Below are 20,394 nucleotides of genomic sequence, written 5' to 3'. Positions count from 1 at the left end.
GATTTCAGTTTAGACCGGTTCTAATAATCAATGTCTTGACAAAGTTATGCTAAGATGGTTATTTTACATTATCTGCTATTGCTTGTTATTAGTATATTTTGTGTGTGCCTAACACAACTAATGTTGTTAGCTCCAGCGGTCCTAGAAGTTTTTATTTATTTATTTATTTACAATGTTACCCCCACATTAAATTGAAAAATGCTATTTGTGATGCATATCTTCAAACTTTGTGAAGATCTATTTTTGAGAGAGCGAGACCAGAAAATGAGTCAAGCATAAGTTTTTCATTTAAGATTATTCTTGGGACGGTATAAGAATCAAACTTTAGACTGATGCCTACATTAACACTTATCTATGATTTCCTCACATTACGTAGGAGGTTTCTTTGATATATTTTTTTCCTTTATAAGGGATTTGATTGACACACTAGATAATTTAAGGGATGACAAAAATTCTAGGGGATAACTGAAGGGGGTGATGTTGAAATCTCCCCACACCCAAGAGAAAAAAGAAAGGCATAAATAACAACAATGGCTTACCAAAAAGAAAGCAATAGAAAGAATGGATTTGAGCTATCTGTGATCTGTCCAAATCTTATGGCGAATAGGAAATGGTAATACAAATTATACCAAACACTTAGTGAAAATAAAAATTAGGATATTAATACACATATAAATCATATCAAAGGGAGCACAGAAAATTCCTTTTCTTTTCTTTTCTTTTTTCTAATTTATCAAGTTACATTTTTCTGGGTAAAATGCCAAACTACATTAGTTTTATTTTACTTTATTTTTTGGGTAACAAATGAAAATTATTAGTTCAAACATGTAACTATTGGATTCTTAAATGCAATTATTCGATACAAGTTTAGAGGTAAAGCATAATGCATGAATACAAACTTTATCACTTAAGATCCTTAAAATTCATATAAAACGATTTGATTGAATTTTTTTAAACCTAATACACCAACCCTTTTTTACACGAGTTCAAAACCAGCAGCAACCATTTGCAGAATTAGAACAAGTCTTGTTGTTAATGTTATTGATCGTGACTCTACTTTTTCCTAAACTTGATAAGACATATCACTTTATATTTAACAAGAACTTGAAACTCCTAACTTCATTAAAAGTATTTGAGAATGGGATGAGAGAGCAAAGACAAAGCTTATTACAGTTTCGACATGTCAAGACCTCTTCTTACAATCTTGGGAAACAAATAACAAAGAAAATAAACCTTTTGCATTCAAAAATTACAAAGAGAAATACACTATACTTTTAGGTAGAGAATTTGTTTCGATCATGTGGAGTAGTATAATCTATATTAGGACCAATAGGAATCAAACCATATCGATTGATCTTAGGATGACTTCCATAGTAGTGTCCCTTGATATGCTCCATGTTGACAGTGGAGCTCATGCCAGGAATTTGAAAAATGTCTTTGGTGTAATTAAACAGATTTGGGTATTCACGCAGCTGCTTTTTGTTGCATTTGAAGTGAACAGCATAAACCTGTTCAAAAACTTTTGAAGAGTAAGATACCAAAACACACTGAAAGAATCATGAAAGTGCAGTAATAACCATACAGAGCTATCTCATTGTAATGAGAAATTAAGTGGATCAAGCAAGTTCACTTGGACACCTAAAGAATTCATGTTTACCAGGTAAACAAGTAGGGGAGAGCCTCCCCAAGGCCAGGGGAACTCAACCCCCCCCCCCCCCAAAGCCAATGTTGAACCTTGGCTCTGCCCCTATAAACAAAGCTACAAAGATGCATTTGAGTCTAACTGTAACACATTTTAATACCTCATCGAATCTTATCAGAGTGACAAACAACCGAATGTCAGCTTCAGTGAGTGTGTTGCCACATAAATAGCGTTGTTTACTGAGTATCTCCTCACATTTGTCCAAAGCTTCATATAATTTTGTCACAGCCTTTAAAATAAGAAGAGATGCATTGAAAATGTTAGATAACAAATGTTAAGGACTAAGTAAGATTATGTACTGAGATACCTCACTATATAGCATGAGCTACCTCGTCATAGGCTGCTTGCGTGGTGGCAAATCCACATTTATAAACACCATTGTTTATCCCATCATATACCAATTCATTAATCTCATCAATTTGAGATTGTAAGTGAGGAGGATAAAGATCCAAACTGGCATTATCAGCTATATCATTGAATTCAGTATTGAGCATACGGAGGATCTCAGAACTCTCATTGTTCACAATTGTTTTCAATTTCTTATCCCATAAAACCTGTTGGGCAGGAAAATAATATAACATGATTGAGAAAGTACAACAGAAATGCAGAAAGTAAACCTTAGAAAGAAGATAACAAAGGGTTTAATTACATACAGGAACAGTATATTTTCCAGAATAGTTTGCACTAGCAAGCTCATAGAGTTCTCTGATACTTTTCACTCCATTTAGTGGATCAGGTTCAGCACCTGGCACCTCTGTGCTTGAAGGAGGAAAAACCCATCCCATATGATCATCGGTTTCCTTTGTTCTTCCCCATTTGGGTTGGACTGACTACACAAAGCATGAACACACAAATCATATGTAATATGGTGACAGACCATGACTATCCATGACCTAAGATGATGGTGAGTAATAACATACTGTGACATTGATGGCTTTCTGAAGCCCCTTTAATTGAATATGAGCAATGCATCTTGATGCCCAGGGACAAGCATATGATATGTACAAATGGTACCTCCCAGATTCTGCAGGAAAAGGAGAGGACGGATGCTTGGAGATAAAATTGCGAAATGTTGATGGACTACGGTCGAAATGACCAGTTTCAGATATCTCATCCAGTCCTGATTTAGCCATTTGAGTAGTACCCTAAACAACAATACCAACAGATTTAGTACTACCAGATACAGAGGAAAGAGTGCTTTCCATACTGGAGATTATAACTCCCCAAATCGATGGAACAATAACTAAAACAAAATCACAAGACTAAGTTCCCAATGAACTCCCAAGTATCATTACAAACCAACATGCTTGTGATGCAAGAATCAAGATGCAATCTTATCCCTCATCCCTAAACATTTAGACATCAAATCATCTGAGTCTCTTCTTATAATATTAGAAGTACAGCAAAATCATTAGAAGGCAGAAACAAAACGCTGTTGGAAACTGAAAGTCTTAATCTCAAACCCTAAAATTGTACCTCAACTAAGCACATCCTGCCAATTTAGCGATTATTTTGATGCATTCATATACCTAAAGATGTTATTCATAATGTTTAAAGTCTTAATCTCAAACCCTAAAATTGTACCTCAACTAAGCACATCCTGCCAATTTAGCGATTATTTTGATGCATTCATATACCTAAAGATGTTATTCATAATGTTTAATTTGGCTGACCCCATAATAGTGACGCTTTCAGGATTTGTTCTATAACTTAATTCATTGACTGCCTTGTCTAGTCCTCTGCTTCCCCAGACCATTAAGAAATTGATTATGTTCTTGATGAAAGACAAGTTCATTTTGATGAAGAAACTGAGACCCATTTCAGAAAAAGAAGGAAAAGAATTATTCAACTCGACGGAAGTCGCCCGTTAAGAAGAAAAGAAAAAAAAAGTTTCATCGAAGAAGGACAAGAAATTCCATTGAAGCGGGCTTCAGTTTCTATTTTTATTTTCTCCACTACATTAATGCAAAAAGTTAAAAAGCATGTCTCCATGGTGAAAACCAAATAATTCATCAAAATGCTGCACTAATTAAAAGCAACCCAGTTAGTTTTTTTGTTCTATAAAAACAATTGATTGTAATAACTCGAGCAGATCAACAACAGCAACAAAGAGGGAAATCAGTTAGAACTCAGAGAGCCAAACAGAACAGAGGGTTCAGAGGGAAATTTACCTGAGAAAAAGATTTGATGGATGAGCTTATCTTCTGCGAACCAAAAGGTATGAGACTTTTTGAGAAGGCAGAGATCATCCAGACATGTTTCAGAATTTGGATCAATCAAGTCTTTAATCTCAGAAGTTGTTGGGGGTTCTCAATCACAAGTTCCTACCACGAAAATTATTAAATTTAAACCATTGAATGTTGAACGGGGCATCTATGTTTGAGAAACAGAACTGGTGAAACAAATCACTACTTGCATCAATAGTAGATGAAATTGCCTCAATGAGAATTGAGCCCACAATCTCTTCACTAAGAGGTGTTGATTTCAACCACTAGAACAGTTCTGCATTGACTTCTCTTTGCATTGACTTCTCTTTTCATAGTTTTAAATACCTAAATTACTTTATTTTTCTTAATCTAACTAGCTTCTCCCTTTCAAGTTGTGCCAGTTCATTTTAGTTGGTTCAAACGTATTCTTCGAATCACCAAATAATCATGTAACTTCTTAAACACTGAAATCAATCCAATTGAAGTGTTTCTTTAAAGCACAAAAGAAATAAAAAGGTGAATCCAGTGCCAACGCTTTTGCATAAACAGAATCGAAGGAGGAGGGGATGAGCCTGATTTGCAAAAGTTGTTTCTTTAGTTTTGTTGTGTAATATTGTTGTAAACTAAACTAATAAAATCTATTATCAAAAAAATAAATTAAATCATAATTATACAATTGACTTTTGGGGTGAGTTTAGTTATTTATAAGTGTCTTTTTAAACATCATTCCTTTGTTTAGAAAATAAATTCAAAGGGTTGATCTTGAGAGGATCTTCATTTGAGGATTAGCCGGTAACCTAAATCACTATATAGGTACTCTTTCTTCAATAATTAATTATATTCAACCAGTTTATCAAAATATATGTATATATTCATTCAACTAAACCCTTATTCTTTTTCTTCTTCTTTTTTTTTTTTTTTTTTTTTTTTTTTTTTTTTTTTTCCTTTTTTCTTTGAAAAAATGAAACTGAAATCATACCTAATCGAATTAGATTTTATTTTTTAAAACTAAAATCAAACAATATAATTTGGTTCGAATTTTAAATTGACAATGCACCACAGGTCAATGAACATTACTTTCGAATATATGTGAATAATTTAAACAATCGCCAAAGTGGAAAATAACTAGAGAAAGCCAGGTGGCTGATGAAAATCTAGTAAGGGTTGATCCAAATGAAACAAATCTTGCTGGTTCGGACTGAACCACGATGGTACATGTGGTCCATCTACCTTAACTAGAGATCGAACAATTGGTTTCTCTTGTTGGGCTTCTTGCTGTGCATGGTGGAAGGAAAGTTGAGCTTGTGTCAATGCAAGTTCACGTTGAGTTGTAAGTATCTCTTGCTGTAATTTAGATATAATCCCAACACAACCATAAACTGGATCTTGAATCCTTGAAGTTGCTTCAAATGACATGCAATCTGCTGCTTCTGCTCGTTGATGAACTGGTAATCGCTGTTCCACAAGAACAATGAAGCATTAAGACTTACTTCTTGTTAACTTGAATAAAAAAATATCTTGATAGAGAGAGTTATAGATGCTCTATCGGTCACAGTAGAGGTCTTGCTTCCCTCACATATATTAAGAGGAGAGGCTAAGTGTGGTCTATTGGAATTCCACCTCTGATTAATTTATCCGCACTTAGAGGTGGACCCACCCTTAATGTATGGTGAAGCGACGTAAAAAGGAGCACAAACTTCTCCAGAGAGAAATACGATTAGAATTGAGATAAAAAAATATATTCACTGATAACTAATCTGTTATATTACTAATGTTTTGGAAGGAAAAAGAAGAAAATTGAAGGTGAAACGATTTAGATGGGTTTCTACTTGTTAAATTCAATTGATAGAAGATTCAGTGCCTATAGGTATAGGGGGGAAATATGTAAAGATTTACCTGTAAAATCTTAGTGACATTGCTGGCACCAAAGACTTTATGAACAGAAGCAAATCTTTGAGGATCATTTGAAGGGAAATAAGGAGCCAGAATGCAATCTTGAGGGCACCTTCTTCTTAGAGATTTGCAAGCTGAACAGCGAGTGGAATGAGACATTTCTTGGAAGATTTTTTGGAAAATCTAGAGATGGATTTAGTCTCTGTAGGCCAAATCTTACTGTGAGATTTTGTAATAGATTTGTTTCTTATTTATTCAAATATACAAAGAACATCATCAGCCTCCATGGTTTGCTATGGGAGCTGCATATAGTCTCAAAATGGAAGGCAATAACGGCTATAAATTTAAAAACTTAGGTGGGTGCTTTAGAGTTATGATTGGAAAGGTCACAACAGCTAGAAATCTAAAACAATTTTTGAGGATAAAAGGTAAGTTTAGATATGGGAATGACAGATTTCTTGAATGGTAACTAGAAACCAAACTACCAAAACATGTAAGGGACTTCCTTTCTCTCACATTCGTCTCTTTTATATCAAAGGGAGCTCTAAAACAACTTTTTTCTTTTTTCTTTTTTTTTTCTTTTTTAGGGGAAGAAAATCCTCTGCTGAGATTTATAACTTTATTTCAAATTTGAAAAATCTTAAATAGCCTTGTAATTGGGGAAATGCCGCACACTGCCTGAATTTAGTATTATTTTATTTATCTATTTAAAGTGCAGTTTAAGAGGTCAAGTGGATACCCAGATATTTTACCACACAAGCCACAGAGAAATCATTGTTGCATCTTCAGCCAAAATAGAATCAAGAAAAAATTACCAAACAATAGTTTTCAGCATCGAGAGCTAATAACCTTCTTCCACAATGTGAAATTTAACATGTGGTTAGGCAAACACCTTGAATTTTGAAGGAAATCATTTAAAAAAAAAAAATTAGAAAGAAAGAGACAAACCCTATTTGTTATCTAATACATTTTGATTTAATGTAAGGAAGCTGAAATTCCACAAAAGAGAAGTTTGTAAACTGCACCAGTATTACAGTACTCTTACAAAATTCCTGCAATAAGTGCTGATCCTCTAACAATGCATCGGAAACCCTAACATGGGGAGTGTTGACCAAGCAGACCAGATCCTTGTGCAACCAAGACCGCTTAGTGTAGGAATACAACGTGCGCAGGGCTCATTGACCAATCTCCACATCTCAGGAGTAAACACCAAAGCTGCATTGACTCACCAGCTTCCATCTTGTATCATCAGTATAATTTCGAGGTGGTAAACACCTGGTCTACGATGTAACGATTTACAACACATAATAGTTGTACACTGAATAATGTTGTCTTCATATTCCCAAGTCAGGTCCCAAATCACATTACCCAAAAGATCTCTTGGTTGATTCCTTTCTAATCCACAGAACATATTGGATGTTGAAAGATGGGGATCTTCCGTTAGATAAATCAGTTCTGGAACACGAAGTCCAACATCGATGTTATTGAGCTTGCTGAAGGGGGGGGGGAAATTGATGTCTTCTAACAAACTCATAACACATCAAGACAACGGAGGCAATAGTGATTAAGAAGCCTTGCTACAAGGCTATCAGGCTCCGGAATAAGAGCAGATGTAATACTGTTCCACAGATGAAATGTGAGTGACTCATCCAGGATCCTTGTAAAAAGAATATCTTGTTGAGATTTTTCAGCCCCATCAGCCGGAGCAACAAAGTATCTGTTCTCAAATCAAAACAAAAAAAAGGCAATGAGGGAGAGACGAAAAATGAATTAAAAGGACGAGAAGAGGAGAATAGAGAAGCATATGACGGGGAACTAGACAACTATATTAGGATGCTTAACAATTTAAAATTAACCAAAACTAACCCTAAGTATCCTACCTGAATTGCAAAGCTGCTAACGTAATTATCCCATAAAATAACTAAGAAGTAAAAACAATAGACAGCTACATTGTTGATCATACAATTATTCTCTCATACAAATCAACAAACAGTTAACAGATAATTCTGGAAAATCAGGTATCTTCTTGGAAATTAAATTCCCCAAAAATAGATTGGTCAGACCAGAAACTGAGCCAAGATAGACCGCTTTGATTGGAAATCCAAAACAATAACATTTGAGAGGAACAAATCATGTCAGAATCTATTTAGGGCTCGGGAGAAAAACTAAACAAGAGCCTCTATGTCAAACACATCGCTTTCATGTCCACCCAAACTGTCCATAAAGATTCAAACTCACAGGTCGATTCAATACAAGCAGTAAGCCATGCAGGAAGGAGATCCAATTCCCAGAGCTCTATCAGTAGCTTTTTGGTGCCCCATGTCAACCTCTAATTGCTTAGAAGGATGTATTATTTTATTTTAACACACAATTTTACTCTAAAAGATGGGGAAAGAATTAGGATGGAAATTACCATGCAATTAAAACATGGTTTATGGACACTGATCAGAATAATAAATCCTGAAAATGGATTGGACAGCAGAGATCAAGTTCATAGTTGGAGTGACACCAATTACCTGGCATCAACATATAAAATTGTTTATGCTAGAAGAAAGAAACACACTTCCCAGAACTTCACAGATTTTTGTGTCACATACAGATACAAAGACAGCCAGAGACCATCATCAATAGCAGAGGAATTTATTTGAACAGAAAAGTAACAATCTAATGTACACATGTTTTTCCCACAGTATGGAACAATAATAAAAGGTACAATCCATTGGTCTGGGTAACAAGTGAACGAAGAAGAAATGAAAACATGCAAAATCAATGATTAGGAATGTAAATCAGAAGCATGACAGACCAGGTAGGGCTGAATCTTAATGGAGAGATAGACTCACCAGTCAACACACACACACACACACACACATATATATAGAAAGAGAGAGAGAGGATTTCAGTAGAAGTAGAAAGTACCTTGCAATATTCTGCTGGCTTATGGGGAACAGAAGAAAAGATCGTTGCACTCTCAGCTCTGGCTGTTCATCCAAATTATTCCCATTTGTGAGAAACCTTTCTCCTACTCTTGACAACAGATTAGCCCCATTCCATCGCAATTGTGTAGCATCATATGTGGAATAAAATTCTTTCAAGCACTCCATCAGGAAAGGACTGTATATAAAATTCAGGTCAGCATAGAAAATGACACAAAAACTATAACAGAATAAATCCAGTCAAAAAGCACAGGTGAAGGCAATAATTTCAACAGATAACCAACCATATGCGGAGGGGAGGACAAGGGTCAAGGAAGATCTCAAATCTAACCCGCTCCCAGATGCATTTTCAAAATCTGAAGACTACTTGAAAAATCAATGAAGCCTGTTTATGGAAACTAATGATCCATTGTTGCTGATATATACCATACAGACAACGCAGTAAGTTCTACGTTTATAATTTTGAAGTTCTCATGAGTGAGGTGGATATTTCACACCAGGGAATTCTGGAAGCTTCATGTAATTTCAGTAGAATGTCTCAGAACAGTGGGCACTCAGGAAATTAAGGATGATCTAAAAAGAAATTAAATAGTGGGATATGGGGAAATGAAAAACATTTGAATCCAATTTTGCAATTTGTTAAAGTTAGCACAATGACAAACAAAAGAGACTTTCTCTATTCGTTGATACTCGGCAAATCAAAGAATGAAAAGCTACAGGAAACACAGACATATATCCCCCCCCCCCCCCAAAAAAAAAAAAAGAACAAAGAGCCAGCATTAATAAGTACTACAAAAATAAGTACTATAAAAATGAGATAATCCATTATCACCTAAAATAAGGTCAGTGTGTTACATGTAGGGTCATAGCCAGGAATCTTTTGCCTGAAAATAGAAATATAGATGTGACTTACTGATGAAAAATATTAAGCATGGCTAGTATTATAGTAACTCTTACATTTGTCTTCATATGATAGAGGTATATATAGTTGTGTGCTGTACCAAGTAGGATGCCTACTTTCACACAAGGAGGTTTTTCCTGTTTTGTGTGGGGGTTGGGGTTTTCGAGGGGTGAGAATGGAGATTGCACTTAGAAACAGTAAGCCATCCAAAGAGATCATCTAATCTGTTAGGAGCTTGGAGTAAAAATGGTCTAGGAAATCTCTTCAATGGCAATTAACAATCAACAATGTTAAATGTTTAGGGACTGGTAACCAAAGCATGGTGGTACAGGGCCACCTTCTGCATGACTTTATATAATTGACTCTACCCAACTCATAATGACACTCTTTTTAACAAACCTCAATTTTTAAGGATTATATCATCCAACCACCAATTACCAACTACATCCATTCAAGGCTTCCAATTATGTACATAACTGTTTTTTACTGTTCATTCACGCAATCATACCTTTCAAGTTCTACAGAATGCATAACAAAGGGTATTTTGGACATGCCAAAAAAAAACCCATAAAAGTGGAAAAACAATTTGAGACCAGCTACCCTAAAGGGGAAAAACAAACAGAGAAATAATATAACTCTAAACAGGCAGTATTCGTGGGATGGAGAGTATATAACATTATGGACCTGGTTTTCTTACATGGACATTAAGGACTCTCCTCATCAAGCAGATCTGGTCAGATAGCTCAAATTTGTGGGGCAGAAAGAATCCAAGGTGCTCCCCTGCTAACATGTTAAGTTTCAGCCAAATAGAGTTTGTCACTTGGCAAAAGCTGCAACCATTGATAAATTAGAGTTCCTACAGGATGCACTGAATGGTTGCATTAGACGGGAATGTTAGCAACTGAATTTGCACTGAAATTTGACACTTGGCCCATTCAGACTTCTAATTATATGTATTATGGCGGTACAATGAGTTGTAACTTGATAGGAAGATTCAGTCCTCCAAAAAGATTTGGTGCCTTGCAGTATTAGTCTGTTCAGGACCTGGTCTCTAAGTTCTTTTATTGGGTGAATGGGTTGCTCTCTATGTTAGTGTTTGAGCTATTTCTATATTTCATGTCAAAAACCTACTGCAAATAGGATTCTATATTTATGTACTACATATTGAATTGTTGATTATAAGTAAAAAAAATAAAAATTTGGTGGGATTGAGGGGGGATGGGCTTGGGGTTGGGAGGACAGGCTGCTAGTATTGCCATTCGCTGCCAAGGTAGTCGCACCTTAAACTCTTCCTGTCAACTATATCTTCAACAGCATTGGCTCTCAGTATCTAAAATTTTCACATAGACCATTCTCAAGAAATCTTAAAGGGCAGACATGCCACATGACTTTCTTACACACAAAATCCTCAGTGCTCTGTTAAGGATATTCTTCCCCAAAAGGCATACAAGAAAATTTTAGCTAATTTAATTTATGGAACAAATGAGCAACAGATATTTATATTCTATATCACAAATATATACCCTAGTTATACAGTATTTTCACAGGGTCAACTAAAAGCTACTAAGAGAGACTCCAGATGCAAGCATTAAACAAACCTTCCCAGGGGCATCCCGGGGGGGGGAGTTTTCTCCCTTTTCAACCCCCACCCTAGAAAAAAAAAAAAAAAAGAAGACAAAAGAAGAGGGATGGTTTTGTCCTGCTGTCACATGTGGAATTCATAGCACACAGTCAATTAACATGACAAACAATAACTCTTCCATCGTTATCTATCCTTAATGGCCACCATAATACCACTAATCAATAAAACTAGAACACAGTCAAAATTCTATTCTATGAAAAGATACTATATGTTATTTACAAGTCATACAACTTTCTCCCACACTTCAAGATTAAAAGGGCATTAACTAAATAGAAGACCAATTATTCTAAAGTTACCTTTTGACATGAGTTGTTTTCAACTCAATGCACCCTTATCCCAACCAATCAGGTTGGACACACATATCCTTTTTCTCCAACAAGTGTTACATACCAGTCCAAGCTACATTTCTTTCTTCACCACTTCTCCTAGTATTGTTCTAGACTTGTAGGCCTACCCCGGCTGTTTTTTCTCTTTTAATCCAAATAAACTACCCATCCATACTACGCATGAAAAGTCTCCATTGAATATCCATTCACCTCAAATGAGACTTTCTTGCAACAGTTCATATAATAAAGCTACTTGTAAATTAGCACTGATTTCAGAATTTGTCATTCTTATTTTATATTTACTAATTTATCACAAACATTCTCATTTTGGTGCACCAAAAACTAACTCTAGAGGGTATTGACGGAAATGATCTTTTCAACTATTCTCTTGGCATTATCAAATTATATTATGAACAAAAACCGAGTACCATCAGTTTCCCTCAACTTCCATTTGCAACCCCATATAAGATAAGAAATGCAGTAAAAATTCTTGAACTTACACCCAACTATTGAATGGGGCTCATATGTAATAAAGGAATAATGACTCCTCTGTATACTTAAACCGGTAAAAATCTTGATTTAAGTCAACTACGAAACATTCCAATTGCAAAAAGGAACTAAATAGATGGCCTTGAAATTGAATCAGAAACACAATACATTCATTACTATGAGCTTCCAAAATATAATCGACATTGTTCCTCTGGTCTCCTGAAAAAGAAGAGACCACAAGCAACAAAAAATAATCTGCTCGGTAATAGGACGGCAATGTACCTGAACTTCCTGAATGCCATTATAGCACCATTTAAAGAGCTTTCAGTCACTTGATCCTCCAAGCCTACAGAATTATTAAGTGATGACAACAGGTTCAACACCAAAACATCAGAATCAAGATAGAGTCCTCCATACCTGGAAGCAGAAAAAAAAAATAAGATTCAAGCTAGATATGAATAGAAGGACTCAAAAGTATAACATTTTAAAATCAAATGCAGTCAATCAAATCTGCTTCTTACCACATTGCTAAATACAATAAGATCATAAATCATCTTCACCAGATAAATGAAACAATGGGAAAAAATAATAACATAATTGATCAACTGTTCTTTTCCAAATTTGCAAACAGATGCCATCTTTGACGAGGTAATTCAAAGCTCTAGTTATGTTAAGATAAGAAAAAAGAAGGTAGTACTTGAAATTGAATGAAAAAGTTTCCAAAAGCACAAGTGGAAATTGAGTGATGCAGTATCCAAGCCCTCCACTCCAAGACCAAATGAAGGGCCAAGGGAGCCACCTAGGGTTGCTGCCCAATTGCTTTGTTTCCAGTTTTAGATGGTCAGTTTCAATTTTAATTCCTTTCATTAAACCTACTCAGGTCAGAGGAAGAATTGTAAATACTGTCTGTGTGAGGGGTATATCTGGCATGTAATACTCTTCTATTAGAAATCATGTTTAAATAGGAGTTTTGGATCAGTCCTTGTAAAGGTCAGACTGCAAGACATAGTAGTTGTATTGTTCTAGTAGTATTGGGCTGGGAATCCAAGTCCAAGTAGGAAACGCTGCCCCTAGCATGTGTAAATAAACCCCTACACTCAATGCGGAGAGGAAGTTCTGATTATTGAGTAATAAAACTTCTCATTCGAGCACTATTTGTTTTTTTTTTTTTACTTTTTTAGTATTGAATCAGTCAATTAGTTTGAGGATTCAAGTTGTAGCAGCAGGTGTCAATAAGTTTGAAGAATCAACCCTAACAAGGTTCCAAGTGAAGTCCACCTCAGATCCTCTACAGTGGGTGTAGGAGACAGCCTTCAACCATCATCAACAGCAACATTCCTGCTTTATCCACGCTCCATTCAGGAACTCAGGTCTAAACCAGGTACTATTAATACCCCTCATCAATTCCCGTCCCTTCCCACATCTCTTTCCTTCTTCCTCTCTTTTTTTTTTTTTTTTTTTTTTTGGGGGGGGGGGGGGGGGATTTTCTAGAATTTCCAGGCTTTACTAGTAACCCAAAATTCAAGGTCACGTATATGCCAATCCAACCGTTAGATCTGACAACCGAAGGAACCTCATTCCTCAACCCAAGAGACCATCCATCCCAATTTGAGCCCCATCGGACCAAACAAACCCTGGACCAGCCCATTCTTGATATTTCACTCTATTTCCCTCCAAAATCCAGAAACTCAATATCTCCCACACCACCCATCCAAAATCATTGAAACTTAAGAAGACCATTTTAAGGAACAAAATACAAATTCCTTTCAAGTTTTATCCCATTCCCCTGAGTTTTCATCCCATCTCAAATCTACACCATATCAAGGAATGTATCAACCTCCCATGAGATGGGCTAAAGTATCCTACACACCCAAAATATCCTTCAATTTTTAACCATCAATATCCCATCAAACAAACCGAGCTCCAGCCAAGGAATTAGAGCACAATTATTTGAAACTAATTGGGAAACAACCACCTATACAGCCTAACCTAAACCTGGTTTTGGGCCTTGAATCCCACTCTAGCAGTAGAGATCCTTGAAGCTGCAGCCCTATTCGATCAACGCATGCATTGCTGAGAGATCATTGATACCCAAGAGCCTAAACTGATTGAAGAACCTCTTTCCATGCCAATCAGGCCTAATCTAAATTTACAGACTTAACCTGGATTAAAAATCCATCAAGATTGATCATCCTTATGATTATGTTAGTAGCTTTTCTCCAGTCTGGCGAATGACAGAGGAAATAGAAACACAAAACAAACATAAGATCCATGGATGGATTCCTAAGGTCATCCCAGTGAACAAGGTCAAATGTACGAAGCCTTACTCTTGTTTTCAGAGATGCTGTTACCAAGACTTTAACCTGACAAAGTGTTGAGCCAGTGATTCTTTTCCATCGTAAATCAGGATTGTAATCAATATTGCACGACTACACATTTTATATTATCCAGAAACAACAACTCTTTTTTCACTCGTCTAGTTACCATACATACATACAGCCTACAAATGCATAATTTACATGGTCATATGAGTATGGTTTCTTATTAGGGGTTTCAAATAATTTGTAACCTAACAATTTTCCCTTTTGGTATGGTATACAATTTTTCCTACGATGAGGCTAATGGTTTCATGTCATATCCATGCTTGAAAAATCTGCATGACGATGACAACTTTTTGATGATGATGTTATTTAAGAACTGTTTTATAGACCTGTCTTAAAAACCATATAAGTCAAAGGACAGTTCAAAGGTGACAACTGAAGCACCTACAGAGGTGTCATTCACAAAATCCCTATACTCAAGCATTTAAGACAATAGGAGTGGAATTGCATACTATTAGGCAAAGATCCACTGAGAAAAGCTTCCAGCTACCAAATACACTTTATGAAATTGTCCTGTGATACGCAATCAATAGAACTTCTAATGTCAGCTATCACCGTATCCTACATTTCTGCCAAAATATATCAATTTCATGGTATTCGTGTCTTCACTGAATAAGAGTTGTCCCAAGTACTCCAGTAAGATAACAAAAGAGGCTCCAGAGCTGTACTATAGTTCATCTGGGAAGGGATATCTATTATCATCATACAATGTAAACAAAACTCTTCCACAAAGTGACCTTTTCTGATTAAATTGTTTCTACAGTGAGAAAAGAGTATGATATTACAATAACACCTAACCACACTCCCTATACAGATGTTACTTGACATTTTATCAGAAAGAAATACTAAAAACACAATTTCTTCCAAACAATCATGCAATGAAGAAGGGCACTCTCCCTTTCCAGATGTAGAAAACGCAAAACAACATTAAGACATGATTAGGTATACTTACTTGTAAAGAGCAGCAAGTCGGACAAGCTCACTATAGTGGGTAGAATAAAATTTTGTCTTTCTCCACTTAAACCATACTGATGCAAATTCATGGGTGGGGGTATTCTCCAACAGTTCGTCCAAATTTGGCATAGCCACGGCAATCTTGTAGCTGGAAAAAGAGAACGAAGCGGTTTTCAACCATAGAAGAATTCTTTCCTCATAACCATTTCAGAGGCTTTGAATGCAAAACTCTTAAGCTGTCCATATTCCATATTTCAAAGCTAAGTAAAATTCATCAAATTATACAAACTAAAAAAGTCAACAATTTTCATTTTTGTTATAGAAAAAGAAACTAGGAATTTCAAATAACTATAATTCTTAGATTAAATGCTGACATCCAATCATTACAATCTCTTTCGTCCCCTACACCATTACTAGTGTAACTTTAGTAACCCACCCTAATCTTATCCTTTGCCTGGTGCCCAGCCAAACATCCTAGCTTGACAGCAGATAATGCAGATGGAGAGTCACTGAGTAGATCAATTAGCAAAAGATGCCTGGGTTGCCTAAGGTGAAACATGAGAATGATTTAATAGAAGATAAAAAAATGGCTGGGTTAGGCTGATCCACAAAATGACAATCTGTTTTCTTACATAAACCTACTGACTTCTCATGTAAAATTACCTGATTTCATTGGCTTAGCTTCAAGTACCACTCAACAGCACATTTTGATAAATGATCAAGAAAGAAAGGAAGAAAGAAAAACCTGCAACCATAGAACAGCTGGAAAATTTGGGAAAACAATCTCTCAAAACATTCAAGGAAAATTGTCCATATAGCTAATTTACCATCCCTCCCTTCCTCCTTAACCCCAACCCCGCCCCCCCCCCCAAAGCAGGGGTATGTTTTTTCGAATGAACTAGTAGTTTGTTAAGCCCAAAGTGAAAGACCATCCCAAAAGAATATGGAGAAATATAACTGTTTCAAAGTATAAAAAGTTAACTTCATCATTATGCTACTGTTCCAAACGTAAAATCATGAGTGAATTATAACCCACTCTGATTGGCATAATCAGCATTCTATATTACCAGTGCATAATGACTAAATTGGCTTACTAACTGTTAGATTTATAGAGACACTAAAGCTATTCTGTTCTATAGTTCTCTGACGTTCTCACACCAAGCCTTCTTCACCATATTTAATTTAATTCAGTAAATGTGACATTTAGTCCATTTCTAGAGAGAATTTGTAGAACTAACATCAAAGCCATAGACAATAAATTGAAAACAAAATTTGTTTTAATATGTATATAGGGGAATATGTTTCGAGAGCATACCCATCCTTGACAAAGTCCCTAAAGAAATCAAGTTCAATCGTCTCAGAAAACACTAAAACACAGGCATCTGGATGATGGTGTAGAAGACTTTCAAGACCTCGCTGGTGCCGGACACTATACATCCAAGGTGGAGAATTCCACACCATAAAAACTCTTAAAGAACATTTTCCTTGTCTAAAAAACTCATCAACAAAATCAGAGAAGCTTAAAGAAGAATTCAAGCCAGGATAGTAGCCCCATCTCTTGCCATCAGCATAAATATGACCTAAATACTTGGTTTTAATCTTTTCAGAAGCCAGACTGTTAGAATCTCCCTGATGATCCTGCTTGCCCCTAGTTGAATCCATAACTTCGTCTCTGCTTTTCCCATCAGGAAAACTCCTGTCATCAGCAGTTTTAGTTAATTTTGAAGAGTTTGAAGGATTCACATTGTTATTAGCATCAGCGCTTTTTCCGGAAGTGTCATGTAAAGATCTACGTTCAGCCCTTTTAATCTCATTTTCACTTCTTGTATTATCTTCCCCTAATCCCCTATTTCCCAAATTCACAATCTTCCCCTTCTTAGTGGCAGCTTCACCACCATCTTTACTTTGTGTAGTTCCTAATGGCTTCTTCACAGGAAAAGGCACTTTCTTAAGTTCATTCCACAACGCCTTTTGCATTAATTTATCACCTCTAGTTAAAACAGTAGAGCCAATCCCATCTGGATCTTGCAAAAGAGGATAATTCAAAGGATTCAAAACCTCCAAATTAGACTTAAACATCCTATCACGCCTCAAGAAGTCACCTTTCGTATCAAACCAAGTCCCCCAACCTTCTCTTAAGGGTGAGACCCTCGAACTCGTCTTCAACAACAAAGCATCCTCGATCCCCTTAATCTCCTGCAACTTCCTCCTTACGTCCTCATCCACAGGCTGGTCATCGGATGCAAAAGCGATCTTACTCCGATCCTCTGTATTCTGATTGAAATCAGAACTCGAATAATCCTCCCAATGGTCATCAATGGAACGCTTATCAAAAGCTCGTCTTCTAACTCCAAGAACATGATCCCACACAAATCCTGATAGCTTATTCTTCTCCACTTCAAGTCCTTCAGATTCCGATTCCTCTTCAAAGTCAACTCCAGTGAGAATCTCCTCTTCAGTTGAAACCCTAGATTTATCATCCTCGTCTACAACATCAAGCTCATCTATGCGATCATCGTCGTTCTTATTAGAACCATCGTTATCGACATCTTGCAGCAATGGATTGGCAACGACATCGTCGATATCGTTGGATGAATGTTGGGAGAATTTGAGATCCGGATCGGCTAGTCTTGAAGAAGAGAATGGCTGAGCTTGAGCTCCTCGATCGAAGCCGAGACGACTGTAGAGAATGGAAACTGAGAGTAGGAGAAGCAGTGCAGCGGCGACGGCACAGAGTTGAGGTCCATAACGAGGTCGCCGACGATTACGGAGAGTTCTGAACATTTTCCGGTGAATCAAAGAATAAGACGATTAGGTAATTCCGTTAAACGTTTTCGGAAAACTGAATTTGGACCGTGATTGCCATCTCAGTGGAAAGCTGTCTTCACAATAAATAAAATTCTTTGGGCGAACCGGACCCAACGGTGCACCAAATGATCCAGCCACATTGTAGTTAGTTAGCCAACAAAATCTACATGAAATGATCTTGATGTTCTTGGAGTCCGGATCACCTCGCGAGAGGCACAGAACAATATGTGTTTACTATTTTATCGATCGATATTTATAAACAGGAACCACCACTACTGGTTGGTGGGAAAGCGTCAAGGAACATTTTGTTTTGCCAGGAAGGTGATCCGAGCTCGTGTTCTTGCGTCCGGATCGACTCATTAGGGTGGAAGTCTATGTTCCCTTCACACCTATTCTTCACATATTTGGAGGCAGCATCCAGGAAGTCTCACCTTCAATTCATTTTGTTATAACTTAGAAGTGGAAAAACCTCCTCTTCTATTTTTAGTATGTGGTGGAAAATGTAAGAAAAGGTTGGCAGTACCTTGTCGAGTAGTGGATCCCAACTCAATGTTCTTCGAGGCATGAAATTGACTTGTTACACCTCAATCGATGACTAGGGCTTTTTTCTTTTCTTTTTTGGGTTAGAAGAGAGGACTTCATTCAGTGAACTCTGAACAAGAGTAAATAAACATAACATAAAAGATACACTACTAAAAGAAAAACAAAAAGGTAGATGCATGAAACACAAGATTTGAACAGGAACATTCCAACCAAGGAGAGGAATCAAACATGAAATAAACAGGATCTTCCAGGCTAAGATATGGGTAAAATCCAATAGAACCTTAAAAATAAAGTTATGCGTACAACTGCAGATAAACTCAAACAATGCAAAAAAACGCATCCACCGTCACAAGCGCCTTAAGGGGCGAAAACACACCACAAAGTAAGCGGTACTCGTGACTTAGATATGTAAATAGCATACAATACCATATTGATTCTGCCTTTGTACCAGTTTGCAAGCCTCACTGTTGTAGCTTGATGATCTTTGCATTTTGCAACAACAATTGCTCATCCTCCAACTCTTGAAGCCTTGAGATCTCTCAAAAAAACAATCTCAGATTTCTTTTTTTTTTTTTTTTTTTTTTTTTTGCAGTGACAATCTCAGAATGACCGATTCCCAAGTATTTTACTGTATCTCTAGAGACCAATCTCAGATTTCTCTGGACCAATTCACAAGTGTTTTACTGTATCTCTAGAGACCAATCTCAGATTTCTCTTGACCGATTCCCAAGTGTTTTACTGTATCTCTAGGTGGTCTCTAATTCACATATCCGTCTCCCAAAATCATCATGTTCCACCTTTTCATCAAGATTTCTCATTTTCAGAGAACTGTAACCATAGTTTCTGACCAATAATAAGACTATATCCATTGAGTATACAACCAAAGAATAAAGCTTACAGGGAATCGCCACCGGCGACCTGCATGTCCATCAAGAAATCTTTCCTCTGAACTGAATAAACAAAAAGCAATTGTCACCCCAGACTTGAGCCAATCCAATTTACAAATATTGTCAAAATAACAAGAACATCCCCGGTATGATTAGGGGCCATAGGGTCTGCGCAAAGAAACCTTCGGCCTTATGCTGCCCCTGGAAACAGTTTACATCGGGAGGGCAATTTTTCCATGCAGCTTTACCCCAGAAATTTTGTAGAGAGGCTGTTTTGATGCCTTGACTTCAAGCTAGTAGGGAAAAAGGTCAAAAATAGTTGTTAGTAGGGAAAATAGAGGTGGCTTGAGGGCAGCAATCGATTAAGAACAACAGAGATGTTCTGCTGTGAAAATAAAAAAATTAGTCTAGTCAAGCTTCCATTGCTGCAACAGATGAAAGAACTGGTTAAGAATAAGAAACAGGGGAAGAAAGAAATGAGAAGAACCAGGAAGAGAACAAGGAAATATCACACCAACAAACTCATGAAGGGTGATGCAGCAACCTGCTGACTTTCACTTCACTCATCTCATATTCATTCTATTCTCCCTTTGAACTGTATTTCATCACCAATGTAAAGGGGGAAAACTTCCTTACATAGTAATAGAAAGTAGAAACCCAACTTAAAAAGGAGACTAAATAATCTACGAAGAGTATCAAATACAGATACTACCAAAAGAAACCCACAT

At 36.6% G+C, this 20,394-nt stretch overlaps 3 protein-coding genes across 3 annotated transcripts; all 3 read right to left on the bottom strand.

Moving 5' to 3' along the window:
- Positions 1-1,057: 1,057 nt before the first annotated feature.
- Positions 1,058-4,185, bottom strand: LOC149005861 (uncharacterized). The gene is made up of 6 exons (XM_089168410.1): positions 3,874-4,185; positions 2,623-2,847; positions 2,356-2,532; positions 2,032-2,256; positions 1,803-1,931; positions 1,058-1,508 (listed from the first exon to the last, which is right to left on the bottom strand). The coding sequence occupies exons 1-6, from the start codon at positions 3,949-3,951 to the stop codon at positions 1,275-1,277; spliced, it is 1,068 nt and encodes a 355-aa protein (XP_089024536.1). The 5' UTR covers positions 3,952-4,185; the 3' UTR covers positions 1,058-1,274.
- Positions 4,186-5,034: 849 nt separating this feature from the next.
- Positions 5,035-5,961, bottom strand: LOC149005860 (LOB domain-containing protein 23-like). Its single transcript, XM_089169213.1, has 2 exons — positions 5,806-5,961; positions 5,035-5,364 (listed from the first exon to the last, which is right to left on the bottom strand). Exons 1-2 carry the CDS (start codon positions 5,959-5,961, stop codon positions 5,035-5,037), a joined length of 486 nt encoding a protein of 161 aa, XP_089025339.1.
- Positions 5,962-6,457: 496 nt separating this feature from the next.
- LOC149005859 (alpha 1,4-glycosyltransferase family protein) lies at positions 6,458-18,593 on the bottom strand. The gene is made up of 5 exons (XM_089168543.1): positions 16,744-18,593; positions 15,427-15,576; positions 12,376-12,510; positions 8,719-8,913; positions 6,458-7,519 (listed from the first exon to the last, which is right to left on the bottom strand). The coding sequence occupies exons 1-5, from the start codon at positions 18,210-18,212 to the stop codon at positions 7,333-7,335; spliced, it is 2,136 nt and encodes a 711-aa protein (XP_089024669.1). The 5' UTR covers positions 18,213-18,593; the 3' UTR covers positions 6,458-7,332.
- Positions 18,594-20,394: the final 1,801 nt, after the last annotated feature.

Source organism: Hakea prostrata, chromosome 9 (genome assembly GCF_041222555.1).
Source record: "Hakea prostrata isolate BN-2017 chromosome 9, UWA_Hpros_2, whole genome shotgun sequence".
Classification (NCBI taxonomy): Eukaryota; Viridiplantae; Streptophyta; class Magnoliopsida; order Proteales; family Proteaceae; genus Hakea; species Hakea prostrata.
Note: the sequence above shows the minus strand (reverse complement) of the source record. Positions and strands in the feature narration are given on the sequence as shown.